At 40.2% G+C, this 27,261-nt stretch overlaps 1 protein-coding gene across 1 annotated transcript in view; it reads right to left on the bottom strand.

The window, feature by feature from the left end:
* LOC149239699 (vacuolar protein sorting-associated protein 26B) overlaps window positions 1–27,261 on the bottom strand; it is a 227,820-nt gene that overhangs the window by 123,311 nt on the left and 77,248 nt on the right. The window contains exons 5-6 of the mRNA XM_089373493.1: window positions 13,601–13,675; window positions 13,188–13,260 (exon numbers count right to left, since the gene is read on the bottom strand). Coding sequence (XP_089229619.1) covers window positions 13,188–13,260; window positions 13,601–13,675 — 148 coding nt within the window. The remainder of the gene's footprint in view (window positions 1–13,187; window positions 13,261–13,600; window positions 13,676–27,261) is intronic.

Raw genomic sequence — 27,261 nt, 5'->3', positions numbered from 1 at the left:
GTCAAATGATCCTAACCATTGATTACAATCTAATATGGGTTGTTGATTGATCAACGAGAGGATTATAAGAGGATACTTTATGGGCATTTGGAGAACACACCAGAGGAAGATACTTAGTTACCCGAGTAAGATTGATTTTCTCACTGGTCGAAGTTCGCCAAGAGAAAATCGAATCAGAGGGAGAGTTGCAAGTGAGAAAGGAAGAGAGTGCATCAGCATCAGCATATTCAGAGAGTGCAAGGCAACAAGACGCAGAGCAGGAACAGGGTGACGCAGATAGAGGCAGCAGAAACAGATTGACACAGAGCGTGCATGGGCAGCTTGATGCTGAGACAGTGTGAAAAGTTTGACGCAGAGGGACACAGAAGGATTCCAGGAAGAAGAAGTGCTTCACCTAGGGTAGAAAATTGTCAGGAAGTGTCTATAAAATATCTCATTCCTATTTTGTAGGATGTAATTTGTACATGAGAATTTGCTAAAGAATAATAAAACCCTCATTTGTTGCACTAGTTTTCCCACATTGGGTTTTTCCAGGGACGATTGTCCAAAAATAACTGCGTCATTGTGATTGTATTTGTGCCAGTATTTTTTTACTTACATTTACTTTCTGCAATGTTTCAATTGTTAAGGCTGTAGTAGAATATATTTCGATATTTGTCGTAAGAATACTGTGAATAACTTATTTCTAAGATAATAAGTAGAAGAAATAATATTAATCTCTACAATAGGATTTCTATTTAGAAATTTTCACAGTGGCAAATAGGTCAAGGGTCTTGGTCTTGGTATTCGTCAATTGGAATATCTATAAGAAGAATTTGTGCGGGTTTTCCTCTCAAAGAGTGAGAGGTTTTGGCCCTGGCTCATAACCTACATTTTGTGTCCCTTATCCATTTATGTTCATGCATTGGTAGTTGTTTGATGAAGAAGAACACTAATATTTAAGTAAATAAGATCCTAATCTAAAGTTGTAAAAGGCACTCACAAGCAGTTACTAATTGAAGAGAAATAACCTTTTTTTCCCCTTGGAAAAATCGTAATCTTTCATTAATATTGAAAAATTACATGTTGTAGATGCCTTCCGGCATATGCTGTAAACAGATGTCAAAAATGGTGCTTAAAAAAGATGCAATGATCCGTCATCACCGCGCAGGGTGTACGAAATCAAGAAATAAGCATGTTATGCAGATATGATTATGTACATGTGGGGGAAAGTCAGAGTTTTCGCCCCTTTTTCTTCTCAACTTTTTTCCAAATCCCCTGTGACTCTGTTGGACTTATGAGTGCAAGTGCAGATTCAGCCACAGGTTGTGGATTGTCTTTATCAGAGTCTGACGAGTCTGATATGTGTTGTCTTTTGTTTCTGCCCATGTTCATAGTATCTGTTAAACTTTCCAGTGTTGTATCTATCTGTTCCTGTGGTATTTTGTCTTCCTCTGTTGGTTCTTTGTTCATCTGATTGGGCTGGTTGGGGTTTGTAAACTCCATCTCTTCTTCCTCCTCGTCATCTGAAGCAGGTGGGGGAAATTGCCATCCCTTCACTTGTTTTTCTGTTTTCTTCTTTCTTCGATTGTCTTTTTTGGCTGCTGGACATGTGCTTTGTAGGTGTCCTGTTTGTCTACATATTCGACATCTGAAAGCAGTATTTTCGAAGTCTAGACCCTGTGTCCAGCTCCTCTGTCGATGCTTCAGCTGAATCTGGTCTGGCAGGCCTTTGCTGAGGTCTACTTCCACACATATCCGTGCAAATGTGTAAATTCGTTCCTCCACTCGCTGGGTATCCCATTTGATGTAGCGTCCAATGGTATTTCCAATTCCAGCTAGTACTTGATCAGTCCAGAGATGTATTGGGAGGTTGTGTAGTCGCACCCAAACTGGCATTTTGGTAACAACCATTGTATTTGCGTCAAATTCCGGAAACCAAGGTGTGATGAAAAGTCCTGTGGATCCCCAAAACCAAGGTCCTTCCTGTATTACTGTGTCCCTGTCAATTGTTGATAAGAATTTTACTATGAAAAATCCTTTGGAGCAGAGGTGTATTTCGCATTGCATGGTCCAGTTCGTGAAGATCCACTGGAATAAATCCATTGGTTTGGGCCAAAAGCTGTTAAATCTGCATATTATTGCTTGCCTTTCGTAAGTAGTACAGTGCTCCTCTATTTCTGGTGTGTCTATGTTATATTCTGGGGTATGATCCAGCTGTTCCACAATATATGGTCTGGCATCCATACCTGTTTGATTTGGTGTTGTTCCTTCTGTGTTTTTCCCTTGTAGGATGTTTTTGAAGGATATGTCACCTGGTTTTTTCCCTGCACCTGTAACACTCCCTTCAGCGCTGTTATTATTCCTGCCATTGACGGATGCTCCCCCTCTTATTCTCAGATTGAGTATGATTGTTGACAGGGGTTCAATTTGGTATTCCCAGAGATATTTTGTACCTTGAAGCGCTCTGCCCTCATATATCAGATTTTGTGATCTGATGGGGAATCCCAACTGTTGCATAATCATTTCCTGCACTTGCTTAACAGTATCAGTTTCTTTTACCCAGATAAATTTCGATTTTCCTTCAGGGAGTTTTATAAATACTTGGAATCCTCTTGCCGGAGATCCAACTCTTGTGTTCGATGGATCTAATGCAGAAATTTTGTTCTGTGGCTTTTGCATGCCCCATATCAGTGGTTGGGCATCCAGATCTGACATGAGATGGGACCGATCTACCATGCGGGGTTCTAGTTCGAAGGGCCCAAGTCTCGATCTGTGCATAATCCCATGGATCGGGATAAAAAAGGGTCGGTTTACCACCAAATGGTCTAGATCTGATAGCCCGGGGCACGATCTGAGCTGGGTGCCGCGGAGCGATTGGAATGACTCCCAATCAGAGCTCCCTGGTAGGTGGGTAGCCAGATCTACACCATAAATAAACAGATCAGCATTCTGATATTCAATGAAAAGGGTTTTTCCTCCATACCTTAAACAGAGTCTGCGTTTTTCCATCCTGAGGGCTCCATTATTGTTGAAGACATCTCCCCCGTCAAGGTTGATCTCGTTGGCAACTACGGCCTGGTGGCAGACTGTCGAATGGCCGTTCAACCCGCTTGTACCGATCCGAGGATTGTCGGCTATCTTCGCCTTCTGGGTGTAACCCGTATTTGCCAGATCTTGGCAGATTCGCGCCTCAATCTCCCCTATACGCCCTGTCTGCTGTGTAATACATTTGATACTTCCGCTCTGTACCCCGGAGATGGCCCCGACTGTTCGCGTTTCCTGCTTCTTGGGCTCTCTAGAGGGTTTGTCGGCACATGTGGGAGTCATAGCTAACGCAGATCGTCCGCCTCCAGAAACTTTACTATCCGCTTCTCCCCCTTGAAGAGAAATAACCTAATACTTGATGCCCTAGATTTCTCAACACAATGAACTATACTATGTTGGTACCTCAACATATGATGTACCACAGCTGCTTTCCAGTCACCATGGCAATCTTGGTTGCTCCCTATGCCCCTCAGCGCCTTCATATTGGTAACCAAGAGAATGGTCATGGACTTGTTATCCATCATCCCAAATCACTAAAAAAATCGTAACAATATACTTATTTTTCACCAAGGAAGATCTCACCCGGCGTCTGCCACACTTCAAGTCCCAAGAGTAATGTATCCAACCAAGATCCTTCATCTCGAATTCGGAGGTCAACTCCTTCTGACATTGAAGTAGGGCTTGACTACTCCCTTTATCATGAAACTAAATCCTTCTGCCACTATTGCTCCCTCTGTTACCTGAGTCCTTCTAACCACTGGATCAAACGTTTCCTCATAGTCCTCTCCCTCTTTCTAGGAGAATCCTCACGAATCTTGCTTTGTACTTCTCTATGTTGCCATCGACCCCATACCTCATCTTATAGATCCGCTTGGAAGTCAACAATGACTTTTCTTCAGCACAATTTCCTCAACCATGGCATCCTTCAAACTTGTTGGCCTACTTGCTCCCTCTAAACTAGGAAATCTTCTGGTCATCTGGCATGGTCCTAGATGTCAGTACAATTTCTCCCTCTTATACACAAAAGATTCCATGAGAATCCTCTTGTCACAAGTTTTGCTTTGTTCTTCCCAATGCTTTCATCTGTTATCAAAGCCTTGGCAGCATTCACGATCTACATGCAACACTCACAAGGAGGTCATGGAAGAAACAATTATACCCCAACAAAAGGAACAAAGACAAGAGTCTAACTAATAATAAAGTAACAAAGCTATAATCAAGGAAGAAAGATATAAAGAGTACTCATCTTTTTTCTGAGGATTGGAGTGATTTGAAAACTCCCTCTTGATCTTTGCCTTCTTGCAGAAAGCATTGAAGTCCATCTGCAAACTCATCATTTTCGTCCTCATCATTAGCCATTAATGCATGTTGCTTGCCTTTCCTTCCTTGCATGAGCTCGGGTTTCTTCACTAAGCGGAATCATCAATCTAGGTCTAGCTCTAGGGTTTTATCCAAAAACCCTAGGGCTTTCCTTTTCAAATTTTCATCAAGCTTTGTCATGTGAAAATTTTCTTGTTGTAATCAATATAGGTGGGACAATTCATCCACTCCATATCTAAATGTCTAAAACCATAATTGGATAAGAATGTACCATGGAGTCCATGCTTCCGCTTATTTAATGAAGTTGTCAATAAAGTGATCGCCCTATTCCGTCATGTTGTCAGTCGATCAAGGAATGCTCCATCTTGGCCACACTATCAATATCAATCCAAGCAAATGTATAATGATCAATATAGCCTTTGTAAGTCTTGTATTCCACCTCTTTGTTGACTAGTACTGCAAAGATACAATGCCATCCAACTATCATGTCAACAAAACAAATTATTGTAGGTAAATCTCTAATAAGGAATTCTTCATGAAAATAAGATGTTTCAAAAGAGAGAAATTTTCTCTAGAGTTTACAAACCCTAGGACTTCCAGCTGATATGCTCATGTTTTTCAACATAAATCCTTATGAACAATTCTCACCAGTATAGTCTTGGTATCACAATTCAACAATTTTGTCATTGGAACTTTGGTAATTTATAGTAGCCTCATCATTACTTCAGCGAGAAAAATTTCATGGTCAATCATGAGGATATTATGTGTTGAGAAATTTAGGGGAGTAGTATAAGGATGAGTTCTCTTAAATGATAATTGTTTGTGGTGTATTTTTGCTCATCTTTATTAGCTTCTTCCTTCGTTTGTTTCTTATTAGTGTATTTTCCATCAAACAACTATCAAATCATAAAAAACAATAAGACAAAGGACACAACATGTAGGCAATCAGCCAGGGCCAAAACCTCTACAATCTTGAGAGGAAAACCCACATAATTCTTCGTCTTATAGAATCTTCAATTGGCGAATTCCAAGGCCTAGACCCTCGACCAACAACCCCTCCAAGACCAAATCAATGCTTCCTCTGGATGAACTTCTCCTTCTTCAAGTCAACATTGGGCAAACTTGTACCATAGCTTCAGATTTCGGCCCCAACTCAGAATTTCAGCTAGTTGTTGCAGACCTGCAATTTTCAGCTTCTTCTGCAGAAACCCTAGGTCACACGCGTGGTAGAAAAATGAAGGGATTGACTTACTTTTGATTTTGCATGACTTGATTTCCTTTCCTTATCAATTCGGCTTTGCTAAATAGACCTTCTTTGACCCAACTTCGGCGCCCTTGAGTGAGGGTAATTTTCGATTTCTGCTGCGTCATAATGATGCCCTAATCTTTGCACGTGTGGAGGAATTTTAGCCCAAAACAAATATAGAATGCTTCTCTCTTCTATCTTCTTCCTTCGCTAGATATTAGGCTCCTTTCTTCTCCTTGATCGAACTCTTCTCCATGCTTGAGTTGGTGATCCTTTAGTGAGGACAAGTTCCCTTTATATAGCCCTTCATGAGCCCTCAAATAGGTCGACTTCATCTTCGAGAGAGTCCCACTTGCTCCTTTGTACGCCAACTTGTTCATTAGCACTTGACAAGGTCTTGGAGGGTTATTTTACTTGCCTTTGATTCAAATAATTTCTTTTTACAATATGTAACATGCCCAAAAGGGTCATTCATACATGACAATGACTCATAAGCCCTAGAAGCTCTCAATGGGAGCTTGACCTATAAAATAAATTCCTCTAGAGCATGAAACCCATTCCTGAAAATCAACAATAACAATTTATTTTTCTCGTTACATCAAATACAAAAAATCATGATTTCATATGTCATTATGAAGACCGAACCTAGTTACATATTTCAACATTCCCTGTTAAGTTTTAAATAGGGAGGTATTCATAATCCATACAAGGTACTTGGACATTTTGAATCTAAAGAATTCTCATAAGAAGAGTCGGATTGGTAACTCATCTATTTAGCATCATATCATCCAGCATTAATAATTGTGTGAGGTTCCCAAGGATGCTTCACATGTAGAAACTAAGGTTTTTGAGATCTTTTATTGACTTCCTACAAGATGATGATGTAAACCTTGTCCTTGAAATGCCTTGGAGATGAGAGGATCTTCTTGATGATATGATGCCCTTGATAATCTTCTACAACTTCGATCCTTGAATGTCCTTTATTGAGCTGCCCTTCCTTGACTTGTCACCTTAGCTCTGATACCATGTTGAGAAATCTAGCGCAGTAGTATAAGGATGATTTCTCTTATAATGATAATTGTTTGTGGTGTATTTTTGCTCATCTTTATTAGCTTCTTTCTACCCTTGTTTCTTATTAGTGTTTTCTCCATCAAACAGCTATCAAATCATGAAGGACAATAAGTCAAAGGACACAAGATATAGGCGATCAGCCAGGGCCAAAACCTCTCCAATTTTGAGAGGAAAACCCACAGAGTTCTTCTTCTTATAGAATCTTCAATTGACGAATTCCAAGACCTAGACCCTTGACCAATAACCCCTCCAAGACCAAGTCAATGCTTCCTTTGGATGAACTTCTCCTTCTTCAAGTCAACACTGGTCAAACGTGTACCAAAACTTTAGATTTTGGCGCCAACTCAGAATTTCGGCTACTTGTTGCAAACCTACAATTTTTGGCTTCTTCTGCAGAAACCCTAGGTCACACGTGTGGCAGAAAAATGGATGGATCTACTTCCTTTTGGTTGTTGGTCAATGCTTGGACTTTGGGGTCAAACTTTGAACTGCTCCTCTTCTCCTTCCTTCGCGTAGATGAACAGAAGATATTGTATTTGTGTGATCTGAATTGGTGCTCAATGGAGGAAGACAAATGGTGTATATATAGTAGATTAGAGTGCCACTGTCGGCACATCCCTTGGTTTGGGCCGACTAAAGCAATTGGAGCCGACTTGACTTTTTTGAGGATATTTAAATTCAAATCTTTTCTTTTACATTTCTTTTGTGGACCGAGTTGGGGTAGCTAGGAATATTGACCACAACTATCCTAAAATTCAACAACTTGAAGCATTCCTTAGGAAATATATGTATATATACATACTCCAAAGGGATGAATATCTCAATTGGTTGCAACTAATATTGTTGGGAATTTCTCTATTATCGTGCAATCAAGTGCTCAATTTGAATCCCTCTTTGATCGAAACACTAATCTATGCTAACAAATTACTAGGCATAACATCCAAAAATGTGACAAAGCATCCCCTGGGATTCCCCATGAGGTTTTCACTGAAAAAGCAAATATATATGGGGAGAGGGAGAGAGAGAGAGAGAAGTTTTAACACATGCTATGAAAGATTAGGGCACATGACAAATGCATTATTCATTTCACTTAGTAAGGCATCACCTAATGGATACTACCACTTTCTTAAAAAAATATCCACACACAACGGATTTCTAATGAATTTCCATAATCATATGCATAAAAGAATATTAAAGCTAAGAGAACCAAGGCGAACTCAAAATGGCATCTTGAAAGGAAAACTATTCAATGATTATTTGTGGGCAAAAGAAATTATCCAGTATAGTTTACTTCTTGCAGTCAATGACTTGGCTAGAAATTGAATTGAGTTGATTCAAATGATTTTGTTCCTACGAACAGAGAAGAAAACCAAAAAATTACAATTCCAAACTCTGGATGCCTATAAACTAAAATTAAAGAAAAACTCCTTATAATGCAGGATACATTAGCAAGCTTGTAAGAATTCAAATATATGCAGATCTAATTTATTTTCTTTCTATGATTGTTCTCAAGGTACATGCCCTTCTACCTCAAGCAATTGTTGGAGCTGTGGAATGGCATCATTGTCTGCCCCCCGATACAGAGAAACATTGGATGTACTCGCTCAAGATCTCTTTGGAACAACTACGAATCAATTCTCCTCAACTCCAAATATAAACAAACCACCATATACCATAGACTAATAGCATCGGCCAAATGTGCTAGTTATAGGAGTAGGAGACAAAGATGCACCTCATTTTTTGACAGCCCCTAATACTATGAGATCAGAGGACACTATCACTACCTTTATAAGGACTCAAGGAGATCCCTCTCAACTTTCTTCTAGTACCAACACTAGAGATCCCTAGCCCTCTTCATCAAGATATCTCCAGCCATATATCTTAATTTCGACACAACATGCGTCGTCTTGGGATGACCAAGATGATAACCTCATACTTTCAGGTTGATCCATCACGCTAGAGCAACAAGCGACAAGAAGAGTCCCAGAGTGCACTAGACAATAGATTGGTGAGACCTTGTGCCTCTCCTCAGCTTCCGCCCTCTAGGAGATCATATAATATCATTGAGACGAGTTTAGAGGTGTCAAACCATACATCAATCCGTACATAGAGAAATAGAGGGATCAACTCCAGACAGACCCTGAGCAGGGGCACTCTCCACCCATCAAATTACCTCCTAGATTCGGAGAAGTAGCCAAAGATTTATCCAAAGTTTCCTTCTTTTGACCTTGGATGCTACAGGTATCCCCTGCTCCTACATCCCCCTAGGATCATTCAACCGGACCCCTCGATGGTTCCGAAGGACTACGACAACAAGCCAGTACCCAATTTGCTCCCTTCACCTTCGACCATCAAACCCTAGAGACCCTGACATCATTAGCTTCATCATCTGATCTCTCTCTCGCTCTCTCTCCCTCTATGTTGACATCTTCTTGAGTTGCCCACTTTTCCAGCCTTGGACATACTTAAGAGTTTTCATTTTGTATCATCATACCTTTGTCATAGTTATATATACATGTTTTAACTTGAGGCCATACTACAATAAGTTCCTTTCTTTCTTTACGTCGTCTTCGACATTTTCTAGGAGTTACACTTGCAATCCCACACTGTACTCATACCGATTGTATTCTTCAATCCCACTGACCAACTTTTGTGGTCATTCATTGCACATTAATAAAATTATCTTATCTTTTAACTGGTATGTTTTCTGATAAGATGCTTCATATTTTAATTGTGCAACAGGAATGCCCTTCTCCAATCTAAGAATATTATAATGTGAATGGTCAGCCTCAACACTCTATAACGATCACATTGGCTAAGTAGCTACAGGTAAGGAATATCTATTCCAAAGTCATCCAAGTCTTTCACTTGGCTAGACACACTTGAAACACCCTGCTTGCACATGCAAGATGGCCCACAAAGGGCAAAATATATATTTGTGGTAGGGGAGAATTTGAGCCTTGGTAGGGAGTATGAAACACATACACATTACCATCTAACCGAGGCCCCATTCATAATCTCATAACTATTATTATTTTTGCACATTTCCCTTTTCAATGATAAGTTCAACCACCCAAGAAGATTCTCTATTAGAAAGTTCATTGCATATCCATTAGTGGTTTGTTTCTCCGAAATGTATCAAAGCCCTCCTTAACTTGTTAAAACTGGAATCCAATTCCCCATCTTTTGAGTCCCACATATATTCAGTTATGTTTATTAAATTTCACGAAATCAATTAGAGTAAAATTCATAGGCCTAAAAACTACTTGAATAAAGATCTTGTAGATTATATTCACTATTAGAATTTTTTTACCATGGTGAATCGGTAACTCATCGGAGTAATCTAGGCAAAGCCCAAGATCAAACCTAGCAGCTGCCACTATAACACCAAGAGTATATCCAACGGCCTGTAAGCCAAATATACTAATAATTTATGACTTAGCAAGAGCCGAGACTCCACAAGGGTAGGGGAGCCTACTTCTTAAGCCTTATCACAATGAGGCAATGATGTCCCCGCAATAGGATTTGAAACAGGGTCGAGGGGATAACATCCCATTGTATCAACCACTCGATCATCCCACGAGGAGACACTATTAGCATTAAATCTACAAACTACTCAAGGGATGAAGGATAAGATATCTTCTTGCAATGCAGATTTGTCACACTAGGGTATGGAATAGGCAGAAAGGTCAAGTAGTCCACGGCAAGCTATGTTACCGGATCCGTCAGTCCCAATGGTTGGATCCACGGATCCCTTTATCGGAGACGGATTCGGATTCGGATCCACCCAGATCCACCTAGCATCTGTCCATGTCTAAAATTGTTCAACGTTAGCATAAAATTCCAAGTCAGCGTACGAATCACGTGATAATGTAAAAAAAACAGCATATGAATCATGTGATAATGTGAAAAAAACCAGCGTAGCAAATAATTATCAAGGGAGTTGACTGCAATAGTTCATTAATTTTTTCTTTGGTTGACCATATTATAAATTATACGCTGTGTTGCATGGGTACCCGCACCCGGGGGTGGGGTTCTCGAACCCGTCCCGGGTCCCCGCACCCAAGTACCGGATTCGGGTACGGGTTCTTCCCAGACGAACCCAGAAGAACCGGGTTCTTCCATGAAGAACCGGGTTCTTCAAAAAAAAAAAATTGGGTTCTTTTCCTTTAACGGGTTCTTGGGTTCTTGGGTTCTTCGGGTGCTTGGGTTCTTGGGTTCTTCGGGTTCTTCGGGTTGGGTTCTTCGGGTTCTTCGGGTTGGGTTCTTTGGGTTCTTCGGGTTCTTCAGGTTGGGTTCTTTGGGTTCTTCGGGTTGGGTTCTTTGGGTTCTTCGGGTTCTTCAGGTTGGGTTCTTTGGGTTCTTCGGGTTCTTCATAAATAAAACTATATTAAAAATTTAATTTTCAAATAATTTTTTTTATTGAAATTTAAAAAATAACTTATAACAAAGGTAAAAAACTTAAAAAACCCTAAATCTTTAAGACTTTAACTCTTTACACAAGCAAATATCTGATAGACTGATACCGTGATACGTGATTATTCTTGGCGGCAAAGCACCGCGACGTACCAGAAGAACAAACACCGTGATCACTGATTACTAATTTCATTTAACTTTTAAGTTTTTTCCATTTGGTTGAGGCTTGAGCAGTCCCCGTTTACCATTTCCGGCGGCAGTGGGCAGCTTCAACAGCAGTGGGCAGTGGGTAGCTTCAGCAGCAGTGGACAGAGCAGCTTCAACGACAGTGGTATTTACGAGTTTTCGTTTTCAATTTTATTATTCCATGAAAAAGTTTCACAAGACCCGCGTGTGAAAAATATAGGTGCATTATAATTTATATTACACATTTGAACAGTGAACACCCACAAGGGCTCAACTGCATTAAGCTGCATTACACTTTCATTGTAAGTGGATCGCAATTGCTCACTAGCAGTCACTACTGCAATATCCCTAATGCTATAGGTGTTCGTGATTACTTAAAACCAAAAATCCAAGCCTGTAGACCCGTGTTCTCTGTTCCAACGATGAGCTTTGTGGAACGGAACATAGCCACCATCTAATTTGTAAGGCTCCTTGGAGCATATTAGCAAGTTTAATTGCAATGTTTTCCATTGACATGTAACATTGAGTTGGCAAAAAATATAATAAATAATTCCCTTCTCTATACAGATGGACATTCAATTGTAACAACTCAATTTAAAAGCTAAATATGTCACTTATGTCGAGAACATAGAATATATGGCATCGAAACCAGAACTGGAAAAGAGACCTCTTACTCTGTAATTTGAGCCTGCAGATTCTTGTAAATCAATTTGGAATGAAACATTCATTCCCGAGCCAAATAACCATCAAATTATAAACTGTAAATGCACACATACAGGTTCAGACATTTTCGGTCAAATAGAAAGTAGGATTGAGACCAGCCATAAGCTGTAATCAGCTGATGTTGTTAAATGGCGAAGGGCTATTTTGGACAATGGCTAAATTAAGTATCAAAATCTGCCAATTTCTCACAGCATTCTCAAAGTTTTCTTGTTTAAAGTTGAAAAAATATACAAATTCAAATTTCATATATATTATTAATTATAAATTTATAATTTATAAAATTTAATTATTAAAATTTAATATTATTATACTACCCGACGAACCCACGCACCCTGTTTCCAAAAATGCCGTCCCCGTCCCCGTCCCCGCACCCACGTTTCCTGGCAACATAGATTATAAGCTACGACAGTTTAGATATTCTAATTAAGTTTTATTTTTATTTAAAGTGTAAAAAAGTGAGTTTCATAAAGTTCGTTCCATAAAGTAACTTTAATGGTCATTTGATTTAAATATACAGTAATTTTAATGATTATTTAATTTAAATATAATAATGTTTAATGGTCATTTAATTTAAATATAAAGTAACTTTAATGTTAAATATAATAATAATAATTGATGTTTGAATATTATGATATATTAATTTTAATATTATTAAATTAATAATTATTTTAAAAGTATTATATAAAAGTTTTATATTTAAAATTTTAAATATAATTTTTTATTTTATATAAATTTAATTAATATTTATCAATAATATATTAATTCTGATATTATTCATCTAACAAATATTTCTATAAGTATTATATATAAAAACTATATATTTAAAAAGTAATATATGTTTTCCTTTTTTCATATAAATTTAAATTTTAAAATTTTTAAAATATTTTATATTGTTTGTACTTGCTGTATCCGAATCCTGGCTTTTCAAAAAACTGGCATATCCGTATCCAAATCCTGGTAACTTAGATGGCAAGCTATAAAAAATTTCAAACAATTTCTAGTTCTGAAAATAACTGGAAGTCCGCAATGACCCTTGCAAAGGCTGTTGAAAAGAACTTTCTGAAACTTAGCTTATGGATCAAGTACGAATAATAAAATGCCACAATTGCAAATTGCAACTGCTTTAAGCATTTAAAGCTCATAGGCACTAAATGTTGATTTAAACAAAAGCTTTATGAACAAGCAAATAAATCCGTACCTATTTGGCCTAGAAGCTCAATTTTTACACCATTATGCTCAACTTTTTTACCAGCAACAGGTTCTATCGAAACCTGTAGAAACAAAAAAAATAAACTTCTAGTAAGCTCAACTTTTACACCATTATTTTCAACCCTTTTCTCAGCAACAGGTTCGATAGAAACCTGTTGAAAAAACACACTAAATTCAACTTATCAACATCTACTTAGTGGCTGCAAAGAAAATTTTGCTTCAAGCATGTTTATTGCAAAGCAACTAACAAACAAAAGTTTCAATCCTCTAGTTTCTCTGCTGTCACTGGCCTTGAACTGGTATTAAACATCTGATCAGCAGATAGTGCTCCCAAAAATGTCATGCCAGAACCTTTTAGAATTGAAGTAACACTCTTTCAAATGGTGTAAAAAATCAACTTACCTCTCCAACAACATTTTCTTGGCTTTGAAAAAGAGGCACCAAGGCAGTTTGCCCATTTTCTTTCTTTACAGTAGCCTGTAAGAACAACATAGCATTGAAATATTTAGAATGCAAATTACCACGACACAACCAGAAAAATTAAGCATGCTTTCTAGAGTCTAAAAAAGGAAAACAGACAAAGTGTCATTGCTCAATTATAATCAAATTAGGAATCAGGATAACAAAATCTAATTGCCAGACCTGTACAACATGCAAAAATGAGCATCGCAGTGATTACCATGGTCCCCTCTATGTAAAATTACAAATCAAGAACTAAAAGCATGTGAAAGACTATGTTAATGCATTCATGAGAAATAGAATCCTAGCAATCATACCTCCATTTTCAATAACTGAGGAAGGTTAAGTTATCCAGTATCCATCTTTTATTATTTGCTTCGTTTTGGAGTCTAGTTTAATAGGTTGTTCAGAAGCAAGGTCCAATTTCACAACAATGAAGTGTTATAGATTCATGAAATGAACCAAAAGTATTAGTTGTCCTAAACTAAAGAGGTTAAAACCCTAGTCACATGCCATTGGGACACAGAATACACAGGACATGCAAATTTGAGTATCCAACATGGCACACAGTGACCCTAGAAACAGGACATGGGGGGAGATGTTATATATATCACAAATACAAAAAAGAAAATATGTAGATAAAGATCCAATTTTCTCAGAAATTAGAATATTTACAAACTATTGATACTTATTACTACATCAATGATGATCAAACACACAAGAAATTAAATTTTCAATACACATAAAATACAAGTTCAAAATTTAAAAATATAAACTGCAGTTTTCTTGTTCGGTCATTTAATGTCATCGAAATCAAAATCGGAAGTGCCCTGGTACAGCGTGGAGTGAGCATCCCACATTTCTTTGGTCGTTCCCTTGGCCACTATATGTGAGACTATATGATCCCGGACTCCATTTAAGATCAACCACTTCACCCTAGCCATTTCCTTCTTGTATTATTTTTGTTGACCTGCATCATGTGGAACTGCCACCACATTATCAAAGTAGGCTTTCAAGCCATATTCATCTAGAAGGAAGGACATCCTAGCCTTCCAGATGACATAGTTGGAAGATCAATCCAACATTTCCTGATCTCTAAGCCCTGCAGTGGCCATCTCTACAATTGTCAAAAACTCCCTCTTTCGTTGTGCTCAGTTGTTGCTCTATTATTCGCACTCCCTCCTGGAATGTGTGGCTCTGCTAGCTACTATTGCCAATCTACAACTGGAAATTCGAACTTCCGAGACTCAAAGTTCCATGAGGAAAATTTTCCCTTTGTTGTGTGTGCTTTTCTCTTCCACCCGACGCAGATTCTGCTTCTGCAACCTGCAGCAAAACCCTCTACATCCAACTAGAAATCTGCTCAACGAAAATTTGAGTTGTCGCAGCTCCCTCTCGCTATTGGAATAACTAATCTGGGAGATTCGAACTTTTTCTGGTTCCTGCACTGAAAAAATCAACTCCCCCAAGCAACTTGGCCTACCTGGCAATGAACTGCGCTGCCTCAAGAATTTCGGCTTGCTGCTCCTTTTGAGCAACGAAATTATTTCCTTCGCTTTTGAGCTTCCAGCTGATCGCTTACGCTCTGATCCCATGTGAAAATTCCACAAACTAGAATCCTATTGTAGCAACTGGTATTATTTCTTCTAACTAATAAATTAATTATTCAGTTTATTGCTACAGCAACATCGAAATAAACACACTGCAACCTTCACAAATAAAAACTGCAGAAATAAAATAGCGTTGGAACTGAGAAATGTTAACACACACACGCATAAAATTAACACAATTATTTTTGGACAAAAATACCAAGAAAAACCCAATGTGGGAAAACCGGTGCAGCAGATGAGGGTTTTATTTTATTATGCAGCAATGAAATTTGAGTACAATCTATGGATGCCTGAATGGCAATCCAAATAGCAAGTATCTGACAGAAATAACTAGAGAGAAAAATTCTCTCACCCCACAAGCAATCTCGGCACTGGCTTCTTCAAAAAACTGGTCGTCCAAACCCCAGCGTGAGCCCTTCTGCGTTGTCTCTCACACATGTGGCTTGTTTTTGCCTCTAAGAAAGTCGTCTAGCTTGTCTTTGTTGCTAGAAGTGACTCTCTGGCCCTCTAGAAGACTTCCTGGCCTCTGGAAACTGAATCAACCTCCTCCTCAGCTAAATCGAACTGCTCTACATCAGCTTTTGCGCAGTCTTTGTGCTACTTCTGCGTGGATCATCACTTTTTTTTGCCTCTCTGGATCTGGAAAACTTCCTTCGGATCACTATCCCTGCCCCTCACTGACCCTGCTTCAATCTTTGTCTCTCTGGCAACTATTGATGCTCTATGGAAATCGATCTGCCAAGGAAATCGAACTGCAAAAGTGTCGTCTCCAAGTGCCCATCAACTTCCTCTTATAGTCCACTGTTGGAGCTCCAATGACCAAGATTAAAACTTAATTGATGGCTACGACCATCTTGGAATCGATCCGTGTGAGTTTCTAGATGATTCTCACCTTGACTTAATTAATACTGATTAATTAACCAATTTTCCTAAGTTTAGACTTAGGAAACATTAAAAAATTGGTTAATAATCTAATTAAGTCACTTCTAAGTGGAATTTCCAAAAACGATTTCTAGGTCTTGGAGATCTCATGTATTCTAGCCTCTCCACCAAATTTTGTGGCTAGAAAACTTCCGATGCTACAAAAACTAACAATTCAGCTGAAGGGAAGGTTGATTCAGTGTGTTCATCTGTTGCTGCTACTAGTGATCTTCATGCTACAGCGTGTTCAGATTTGGGAGAACTTACTCATTCTCTTGACCTCTCATTGTACTATGTATCTCTGTTGAACAATTGATTTCTAATAGAAGAAGAATCTGGTTGGGTTTTCCCTTTGTGTGTTTTGTCCTGGTCATTGGACCTAAATTCTCTGTGTCTCATTTTGTTCTTTATTGTCTTCTGTTGTGCACTTGATTTATGTTCTATCTACAATTGTTTATCTAATATTGCAGCATAAAGAAGTTTTCTAATAAGTGATTGTTACAGCATAGAACATCAGAATTTCTTGTGCACTTGATTTATGTTCTATCTACAATTGTTTATCTAATATTGCAGCATAAAGAAGTTTTGTAATAAGTGATTGTTACAGCATAGAACATCAGAATTTCAACAATCAGTATGGGTACAACAACATCTAATCAATCAAGCCTTCATTTTGGTTTATTGGTTGCATTGGGGTATCAATGAAGATTCTTTTAGAACCATCATTTTATTGGGTTATTGGGAACTTAGCGATAAGCCTTCATTACATGTCACTTATGAATGTTTACCATGAAGAATTGTAAACTTCTAGCACTTTCTAGAATAAAGGATATATTATTTTTCTTATTGTAAGAGGTAGAGCTAGAGACTATTTAAAGAGCAGCTCCTTCACTTCTTATGGTATTGATGTATTTGGGAGAACTCTCTCCTATGGAGCTCAATGCAATATTCCCTGATGTGCTTGGAGGCTCTACAACTCTCTTGTGGGTGAGGTTGACTTTAGCATTTTTATTGTTGCTTCCACTTTGCTAGAATGGCTTTTAACATGTGCTCAAGGAGTAACAACTTGGTATATGCTATGCCCCTTCCATCTTCATTTCAAGCTATCAATGGAATTATTTTTATGATTGTACTTCCTTCTCTATTTAAGGATGGCTGCACATTAACATAACTGTAATCTCCTTGAGTGTGGGATGTTGTTTAAATATGTAACAGACACAACTTTAATTCTGCAATATAGGACAACAAAGGGTGCAGTAAAGTTGGAAAGGTAACAATAGCCAACCTCCTAAACACACCAGTCCATCATTTGGGTGCTTTGGACCTTTATACTTTCAGTGTGACAGATTGAGCGGTAACAGGGCTGCTATGATTGTCTTTCTTTGCTTATGTAGGGTGGCTATGTTTGTTAATTCTAGGTATGTTCTATGCTTAGAGCAATTTATTTCAATTTTCACAGTTAGCTCAATATCTTTTCCAGATTAGCAATCACATCATCATTAAAGTAAACTGCAGATAGAACATACACATAAATCGCAAAAGACAAGCCAAGACAAGAGGACACAAGATGTGGCGCTAGCCAGGGACAAACCTCAATGTGGGGAAACCCTTGATCAATTCTTCTTATATGTTCTTCAATAGTTCAGCAGAGAGAGAGAGATAGTGCGTTTACAACAGAAGTCAACACTTTGACTTATCTAGATAAGAGCATAGATCATCTCTAAGAAGATGATACATGAGATCAGTTGAAGACATGTTGCTTCAACTGATTCTCAAAGGTAACTCCTTCACCTATCGTTGTGCTGCATTTCGTCATGATGCTGCACCTCACCGCGCTGCACCATGCTGCACCAATCATCACTATGTTGCATCTCATCACACTTCATTAATCATGATTGTACCCATCATTGTATTGCATTATGTGCCATTGTTGCACCATGTTACCATACTGACCTATGCGTTGGCTGCACCTTGTTTGCTTGTTGTCCCTAGCATGCTTGTTGTCCTTAGCATGCTTGCTATTGCATGCTAGTTGTCCCTTGCATGCTAGCTGTAACATTGCTAAGTACCATACAATTGTCCCAATGTCCCTTGCATGCTGCTCTTCTTTAGATACAGATGCTCTGGCTGTTCTGGCAGTTCCCGGCAGTTCTGGCAGTTCCGAATGTTCCCGGCAGTTCCAGCAGTTCCCGTTGTTTCTGACAGTTCCCGGTAGTTCCGGCAGTTTCGATTATTCCCGATAGTTCCGACTTCTGCCCTCTACGTCAGCTTTCACGACTGTTCCAGCAGTTCCCAGCTTCTACCCTCTGTGTCAACGTTCCCAGCTGTTCCGGTAGTTCCCGGATGTTCCGACGTCTGCGTCAGCTTTCCCGGATGTTCCGACAGTTCCGATCTCTGCCCTTTGCGTCAGCTTTCCCGACTGTTCCAGCAGTTTCGGCTTCTGCCATCTGTGTCAGCTTTCCCGGTTGTTCCGGCAGTTCCGGCTTCTGCCCTCTGGATTAGGGCAGCGTTATCCCTTAAGATCTCTCCTCTTACTAAAACCCAAAGACAAGTAGAGAGGAAGAGATCCCAAGTGTGTTGAAATGGCTTGAAGGCCACCTCTATTTATACTAAAATGTTGAGCACAAGTGGGGTTTATTTGGTTGTTGGCCGACCTTGACGAATTGTCCCATAACACAAATAAATTCATATCTCCATGAATACTTATCGGAATCGGATGATCTTTAGATCAATCCTACACCTCTCAATGAGAGGGATCCAAGAAAAATATCAGCTTCCATTAATAAGATGACCCACATGGAGTTTGGCCCAATGTTGCACGAAGCGGGAGCGAAGCGGAAGCGCGAAGCGGAAGCGTGGAGCGCGGAAGCGTCATTTTCCAAAAATCTAGGGAGCGAAGCGTCCGCGGAAGCGTCTGCTATATATATATATTTTTATATATTTTTTTGCATTTATACTCAAAACAAACATCCCAAATACCAAATTAATTGTAGAAGACATGAAAACATGCATATTTTTGCATAAATTAAGATAGATATGGCATCCATGATTCCATTGTAGTTACTAGTATGTACAACAATCATCTATATTCTAGCTATTACAAACATACATCAAATTTTTAAGCATATTATAAAACATAAAACATTTAAGCATATTATAAAACATAAAACATAGAGCATATTATGATTTATCTAGCAAGTGAGCAACTGTCAACATTTGTCATGTCCAAAATTCAAATAATAATGTTTACAAAATATGTCACTTGGTCACCGCCAAGCCAAAAAGGTTCAAAATTCAAATTCACAAGTCTACAAGTCTAATGAGTAATCTATGACAAAAAGAAGTAGATTGTGAATATATCTACTAATCTCTCCTCCTTCCACCACGAATAGAACGTGATGGCGGGCCTCCACGTGGTGGCAATGAAGAAGATGGTCCCTGTGTAAGTCGTGGCACTGGAACTGATGAAGAAGAACCCCCTGCCGTTGGTGTTGAACCATGGAACCTAGAAACCAAGGGACCAGATGGGGGTGGGGGTGGTGGCATATCAACACCCGTGTCATCATCCTAGAATCGCTCAAAAAATTCATGCAAAAAAAAAAACACTAGTTAACAAAAAAATTAAAAACATGAATTAGAGAAATGCTTTATAAGGGAAAATTGGAAAATTCATACCACAATGGACATACCTGGATAAGAGAATCCTCTAATTGCTCTAGTCGCAACACTCCATCCTCCAAATTGGGCTCCTCTGGATTCTTGTCCCAAGTCAACAAGTCTTTATTAGACTTTGCATCTTCACAGTAATGGGACAACAATCGCAAGTTGTAATGAACATAAACCAAGCTCTCTGCCCGGTCTAAATTCAACCTGTTCCTTTTAACACTGTGGATGAAAGAATAAGAGCTCCAACACCTCTCTGCAGAAGAAGTGTTTACCACCTGTGATAGCACCCGCAATGCCAAACTCTGTAGAAGTGGAGTAGGCCCTCCATGCATGTTCCACCACTCAAGAGCAGAAAAATGCTCTCGATCTTGAATTGCATGCATGCTCGAAAATGGACCAGTGTTGCTCGTATAGTTGCTCACCTGTCTCCGTACCAATGCAGCCTCCTCCTCATCAGGGATTAATCTACTCAATGCAGCCATATATTTTTCGTGAACCTCTTTATCTTGGTGTGGTTTTCTCCTGACTCCCCCCCCAGGTGCTGGTTTTGAAAGCCATGATGGATGATAGTATTTAGGTGTCAAAACATATGCTAATGCATGCAATGGAACATTTAGCATATCCCATCGTTTTTCCACCTCTTCACGAATATAATTGTACAAGGTGGTATCTCTAGGCTCAACAATGTCTTTAATCTGCCCCAACATGCTATCCATTTGCTCATACACCTCCCCAATTACTGGTCGATCTGAATCTGCAAACTTGATCATGTAATAAATTGGTTTGGTGAATTGCAAAACATATTTAACCTGTGACCAAAAGTAACTGTCAAGAACAGTGTCCTTGACTTCATTAGCACCATCTGTACTGACGTTAATTTCATCCCATGTTTCAGCACACACCAGATTAGTTAAAGCTTGTCTCACCCTCACTAGCCGCCTAAAGGTGAGGTAATAACTAGCAAATCTTGTCTTTGCAATTTTAAGCAATTGCAACTTGGAGTAAGTGCCATAGAAGTAGTTTACCCTTGTATGCCCTGTGATGAATTTAATGAGCTGCTTCCCTTTCCTGTAAACCTCAGCAATCCACCCACAATCTTTGTGTTTCACAATATCATGCATCAAAAGGTTCAATGTGTGAACCAGGCACCCAGACCAAAAGATGTGTGGATGAGTACGCTCAATAATTTTTCCTGCTAACTTACAATTTGCTGCATTATCTGTGATCACTTGAACCACATTATTCGGACCAACATCTTTGATTGATTTCAATAGGAGATCTGCAATGTTTGGTGCAGTTGCACTGATGGAGGAGGAGTCATGAGATGCAATAAATACTGCACCACTAGAAGAAACACCAAGAACATTTATCAAATGTTGGTTTCTAATATTTGTCCACCCATCTGATACAATGGATACCCCAGAATCCACCCACTCATGTGTAAAACGTGTCAAAGCTCTTTGAACCTTAGCTTTTTCTCTTTCTAATAACATTGTTCTAGCTTTCTCATAGTTGGGGGCCTTGTATCCTTTTGGGGCTTCATTGATGGCCTTTACCATTTCATGCCAATAGGGAGAGCGAAGCACATTGAATGGTACACCGCAAGCACAAAGAAAACGGACTATCTTTCCATCCACATCATCCCTCCCAGTAACATTAAGGAAATCCCCTATTGTTTTTCTACCTCCAGAGGTTGCAAAAGTACCATGAGGAGATGGGCAACTACCAAATTTAGAGGTTGCACTTGATTCAGAATGAGTTTTTTGTTTCTTGTTTTTTCGTTGTGCAGCCATCTCTATTTTGATGTATTTTTGTCTTTGTTCACTTGAAATGTTTGGGCAAATGGTTACCCCCACAGAACCCTTTTTTTCATCACTGTCTAGCACCCCACAAAGATGCCTCCTCAGACGGGTATATGAACCCGTATATGGTTTTCCTCCATGACAACCATGAGGGCACATCCATTTGTAAGATCCACCACCCTTTCCCCCTTCAAGTTTGGTCACATAGTTCCACGAGGGATTTGATGTACCTTTCCCATCTTGTGCTTCAGTGTCCTCTTCAAGTTCATCCCCTTCCTCTTCAAACCCTTCCTCCTCATCATACATTGGGTCACTACTATTAGGACCAAGTTCATCCCCTTCCTCTTCCCCTCTATTCCTCACCCTTGCCATCATTAAAACCAAGAGTGGAATGATACATAGAAGCCAAAAGAACACCATCTTGGAATATGGATATAGGTGGTGGACAACCTGTAAATAAAGGAGCAAGTAGAAACAATGGGAAAGAGTAGGAGAGAGAGGAGAAAAATACAATTTTTTTTTCAAAAAGACAAGGGAGTTTGGGGTTTGAACTTACCTCTTTAGCTCTTGTAGATGAAGTCCTCCAAGCTCTTGCTCCAAGCTCCTCCTCCTTCTCCTAGCTCCTCCTTCTTCACTCCTCCAAGCTCTCCTCTCTTCTCCTCTCCTTTCCTCTCTTCTCTTCTCCTCTCCTCTCTTCTCTTCTCCAACTCTCATAAACTCAAAGTGAGCAAATGAGAAGAGAATGGGGGCTTTATTCTTTTCTAAAGTCACCCTAAACTCACCCTAAACTCACCTAACCCACCCCCTCATGCTAGTTAAGTTAAACTTTAAAAGAAATTAAAAAAAAATATATGTTTAATTCGCTGCCCGCGGGGTTGCGTCCGGGTTGCGCCTGGGTGGCGTGCGGGTGGCGTGCGCTTCCGGGCAGGTTGCGTGGCGCCACCCCGTGCCCGAAGCGTCTGCCGAACCGCGATTCCGGGGGGCCGCAACATGAAATGGCAGGAATCGTTTTTTTTGCCCGGAATCGCGCCACCTCCAAAACGGAATCGCGCTTCCAGTGGGGATTCCGGATCGATTCGCTCCGATCCGCGATTCTGCCTTTGGATCCGGGGGGGGGGGGCGATTCCTGCAACACTGGTTTGGCCCTAGTTGCCAATTTTAACACTCCCTCTCAACTAGGGAGAACTCCATCCGCTGATCCATATGTCCGATTGTACTATCTTTGCCATCAGTGCCCTGCACTGCTCTGCTCTGCTTTGCTCTACTCTGCTCTGCTAAACCATGAAGAAGAAGAATTGATCGAGAATGTCTCATACCATTCTCTATTGACCCGAAGTTAGTTTCATATGAAGAGAGTGTGTCACATCACTCTTACTAGCCTGAAGTCAGTTTTGTTGATCCCAGATCAATATCACAAGAGAGTGTGTCAAACCACTCATAATGATCCCAGATCAATGGAGGTCATCCTAGCATAGGGAGTGTGGTAGATACATCGATGCATCCATCGATAGTACTACTATGGTCCCTAACCCCATTTCCTTGCTCATTGATCAGATGAGAGGTACTTCCCATGAGTCCCGGACTGTATGAGTAGGATGCCTCGACAGAAGAACTAATCATCCTGTCCACAAGAGAATGAATCATCCTGCCCCACAGTCGCCACGAGAGAACTAATCATCCAAGCCCACAGGAGAACTAATCATAATGTTTCACAGTTGCCACGGGAAAACTAATCATCCCGGCCCACAGGAGAACTAATCATCTTGTTCCACAGTTGCCATGGGAGAACTAATCATCCCGGCCCACAGGAGAACTAATCATCCTATTCCACAGTCACCACGGGGTATCACAGGGGAAGGTTGAACCTGTCATCCTTTACATAGCACACCACCAGGGGAGGGTGAGTCGCCCTGTGGTCGTATGTTGCTCCAGTAAGTACCCCAAGCCCCCGAGAGCTCCCAGAGCTCAATGCATGCAACATGCAGGGCCCTTATAAGAAGGTCTCTCAACGACTCCAAGTCGTTCGAGAAACTGGGGCTTTGACAAAATGTCTACAACCTGTACATCAATCTCAATGCGATGGAACCTCCTCGCTCATCGACTTACCATATCCCAGATAAGGCAGTATCTGATGTCTATCTGTTGGAGCAATCATCGAATACGGGATTCCTCAATAATCGAATTCTCCCCTCTGGTTGTCACAGAGAATCACAGTGATATTCATCATGTCTACAAACAGCTCACTTAAGAGCTTCTGCAACCATGCAGCTTCACAGGAGATCATACTCGTAGCTATGTATTCGGTCTCAACGATACTTATATCAACCGACTTCTGCTTCCTGCTCATCCATGATATCGAAGCAGAGTCCAAAGAGAACCAGCACTGTGAAGTGCTCTAGTGATCCTCCACACTGCCTCCACAGTCAGCATTCAAATAGTCATGCAGTTTCATATTTCTGGCAATGTATCTCAATCCATGAGAGATTGTGCCCCGAAGATATCTCAGAAGATTCTTGGCACCAATCCAGTGAGGCTCAACCAAATATGAGCTCACCATGCTAACTGCAAAACATGTCCGGACAGGAGTTCACCAAGAACATCAACGCGAAAGAGTTTATGAAACTCAGAGGCATTTCCTAAATCTAGTCCGACATCACTACCATATAACTTTTGAAAGTTAAGATCCTCGAGGTAGTCACAAGCTTGCAATTTATCATTCCACATCCGGAATCCAACTCCCTCTTACTTCTGCAAATGAGAGGGTCTGCACCTGTCAGAAATAGGTCGTTCTCAGAAGGTGCCGATATGAGAGGTCTATCATCCACAACCTTCAAACAATGGCTTGGATCAACTTCATTCTTAGTGAATCTCAACTTCATCTGATAGCTATCAATCCTCTCATATCAAACCCAGGGTGATTTGCTACAAGCCATAGAGGGCTTTCTTCCACCTGCACACATGAGATTCCTGATCATGAATCTCAAACCTCCTCTGGTTGTTCCAAACCTGCGGACTTGCTACATGAGGGGAATGGTCCCCTTGTAATATTTTCCTTCGGTACATCTCAGACATGTACCTTCATGCTCCTTTTGAATTCAGGCATCTCTGTCATCATCTGACTCACATACCTCCAGTGCTATGTGTCAACTAACATGGTCCCCAATGGACCATCCTGCAACTTGATACAAATTTCCAACCCTGAACCCATGAGTAAAAGCATCTTTGAAAATTTCATTTTCAAACACATACCTTTCTATCGATGAATGCCACCCTGTAGCCTTTGACTTCCATTGCCGAAATGAACACCAGGTTCTTCTTGCGATCAGGTACATAAAAGAGATTCTGTAAATGAATCGAGTTACCCTTATTCAATTGAGGGGTAATATTCCCTACACCCTTTCTGGGATAGGTGGCATTAGCTCCAAGTATAATCCCACGATTGTTTCCATCTCTACTAAATTAGAGAGATCACCCTTCTATCCGATGAAGTGCCTTGAAGCATTATAATCAATAAGCTAGATTCCCACAGAATCTGAAGGAGAGGGCCAATACAAGATAACGCTTCTTTATCTTATCAGAAACAACATTGATATTTCATACCTGGGGTTCCTTACTTTCTCGAAGAGTCGGGCGTTTCCTTGATGACTTGCGTTACCTGTCATTCCTTCGATCATTGAAGATGTCCCTGGAATGATTGTTATCTTCATCAAGAGAAGTGTCCCTGCCATTCGGACACACCTTTGCATAATGGCCGAACTTATTACAAACAAGGCATATGTCTTTCCTTCCACCCTTAGATCCGGACTTCCCAATGAAATGATCTTTAGGTAGGCCATCAGAAGCTTCCATTGCGCCATTCTGATAATATTCTCTGCTTCGATTTCACCCTCGGCGAATTTGAAGTGGGATGAGGAATCCATTGATCCTTTTTTCCTTTCCCAATTGTCTTAGGTGATTGCTCATTCACTCTTGCTTGGGCATTGCCTTCACCTTAGCTCTGATACCATGTTAATTTTAGGTATGTTCTATGCTTAGAGCAATTTATTTCAATTTTCACAGTTAGCTCAATGTCTTTTCCAGATTAGCAATCACATCAACGTTAAAGTAAACTGCAGATAGAACATAAACATAAATCGCAGAAGACAAGCCAAGACAAGAGGACACAAGATGTGGCGCTAGCCAGGGACAAACCCCAATGTGGGGAAACCCTTGATCAATTCTTCTTATATGTTCTTCAATAGTTCAGCAGAGAGAGAGAGATAGTACGTTTACAACAGAAGTCAACACTTTAACTTATCTAGATAAGAGCATAGATCATCTCTAAGAAGATGATACATGAGATCAGTTGAAGACATGTTGCTTCAACTGATTCTCCAAGGTGACTCCTTCACCTATCGTTGTGTTGCATTTCGTCATCATGCTGCACCTCACCGCGCTGCACCATGTTGCACCCATCATCACTATGTTGCATCTCATCACGCTTCATTAATCATGACTGTACCCATCATTGTATTGCATTGTGTGCCATTGTTGCACCATGTTACCATACAGACCTATGAGTTGGCTGCACCTTGCTTGCTTGTTGTCCCTTGCTTGCTTGTTGTCCCTAGCATGCTTGTTGTCCTTAGCATGCTTGCTATTGCATGCTAGTTGTCCCTTGCATGCTCGTTGTAACATTGCATGCTTGGTGTATTTGCTGCTAAGTACCATACAATTGTCCCAATGTTAGTTGTCCCTTGCATGCTGCTCTTCTTCGGAGACAGATGCTCTGGGTGTTCCAGCAGTTCCGGCAGTTCCCATTGTTCCCGGCAGTTTCGACAGTTCCCGACAGTTTCGGCTGTTCCCGACAGTTCCTTCTGCCCTCTACGTCAACGTTCCTGGCAGTTCCCGGCTTCTACCCTCTACGTCAGCTTTCCCGGCTGTTCCGGCTTCTGCCCTCTGCGTCAGCTTTCCCGGTTGTTCCGACAGTTCCGGCTTCTGCCCTCTGCGTCAGCTTTCCTGGTTGTTCTGGTTGTTCTGGCTTCTGCCCTCTACGTTAGCTTTCCCGACAGTTCTAGCTTCAGCCCTCTAGATTAGGGCAGCATTATCCCTTAGGATCTCTCCTCCTACTAAAACCCAAAGACAAGTAGAGAGGAAGAGATCCCAACTGTGTTGAAATGACTTGAAGGCCACCTCTATTTATACTAAAACGTTGAGCACAAGTGGGGTTTATTTGGTTGCTAACCGACCTTGACGAATTGTCCCATAACACAAATAAATTCATATCTCCATGAATACTTATCGGAATCGGATGATCTTTAGATCAATCCTACACCTCTCGATGAGAGAGATCCAATAAAAATATCAGCTTCCATTAATAAAATGACCCACATGGAGTTTGGCCCTAGTTTCCAATTTTAACAATGTTTTATTCACATAATATAGTGCCTTCATGTAACACTTGACGTAAGCTTTTGTGATGTCCTCTTCGAATTAATTGCCCAAGGAAGGATGTAGTAGCCTATTTAACCCCATAGGCTATAGTCATTTCAAAAGGGGAAATTATTATTTAATGTTACTTAGGTAACATTAGATAATAAAAATTAAATTGGGGCAAATGGAGGGA

The sequence above is a fragment of the Pinus tabuliformis genome, chromosome 8 (assembly GCF_031772625.1).
Source record: "Pinus tabuliformis cultivar Carrire ecotype Pingquan chromosome 8, CPIR1, whole genome shotgun sequence".
Taxonomy (NCBI): Eukaryota; Viridiplantae; Streptophyta; class Pinopsida; order Pinales; family Pinaceae; genus Pinus; species Pinus tabuliformis.
This window is presented reverse-complemented; position numbering and strand designations above follow the sequence as displayed.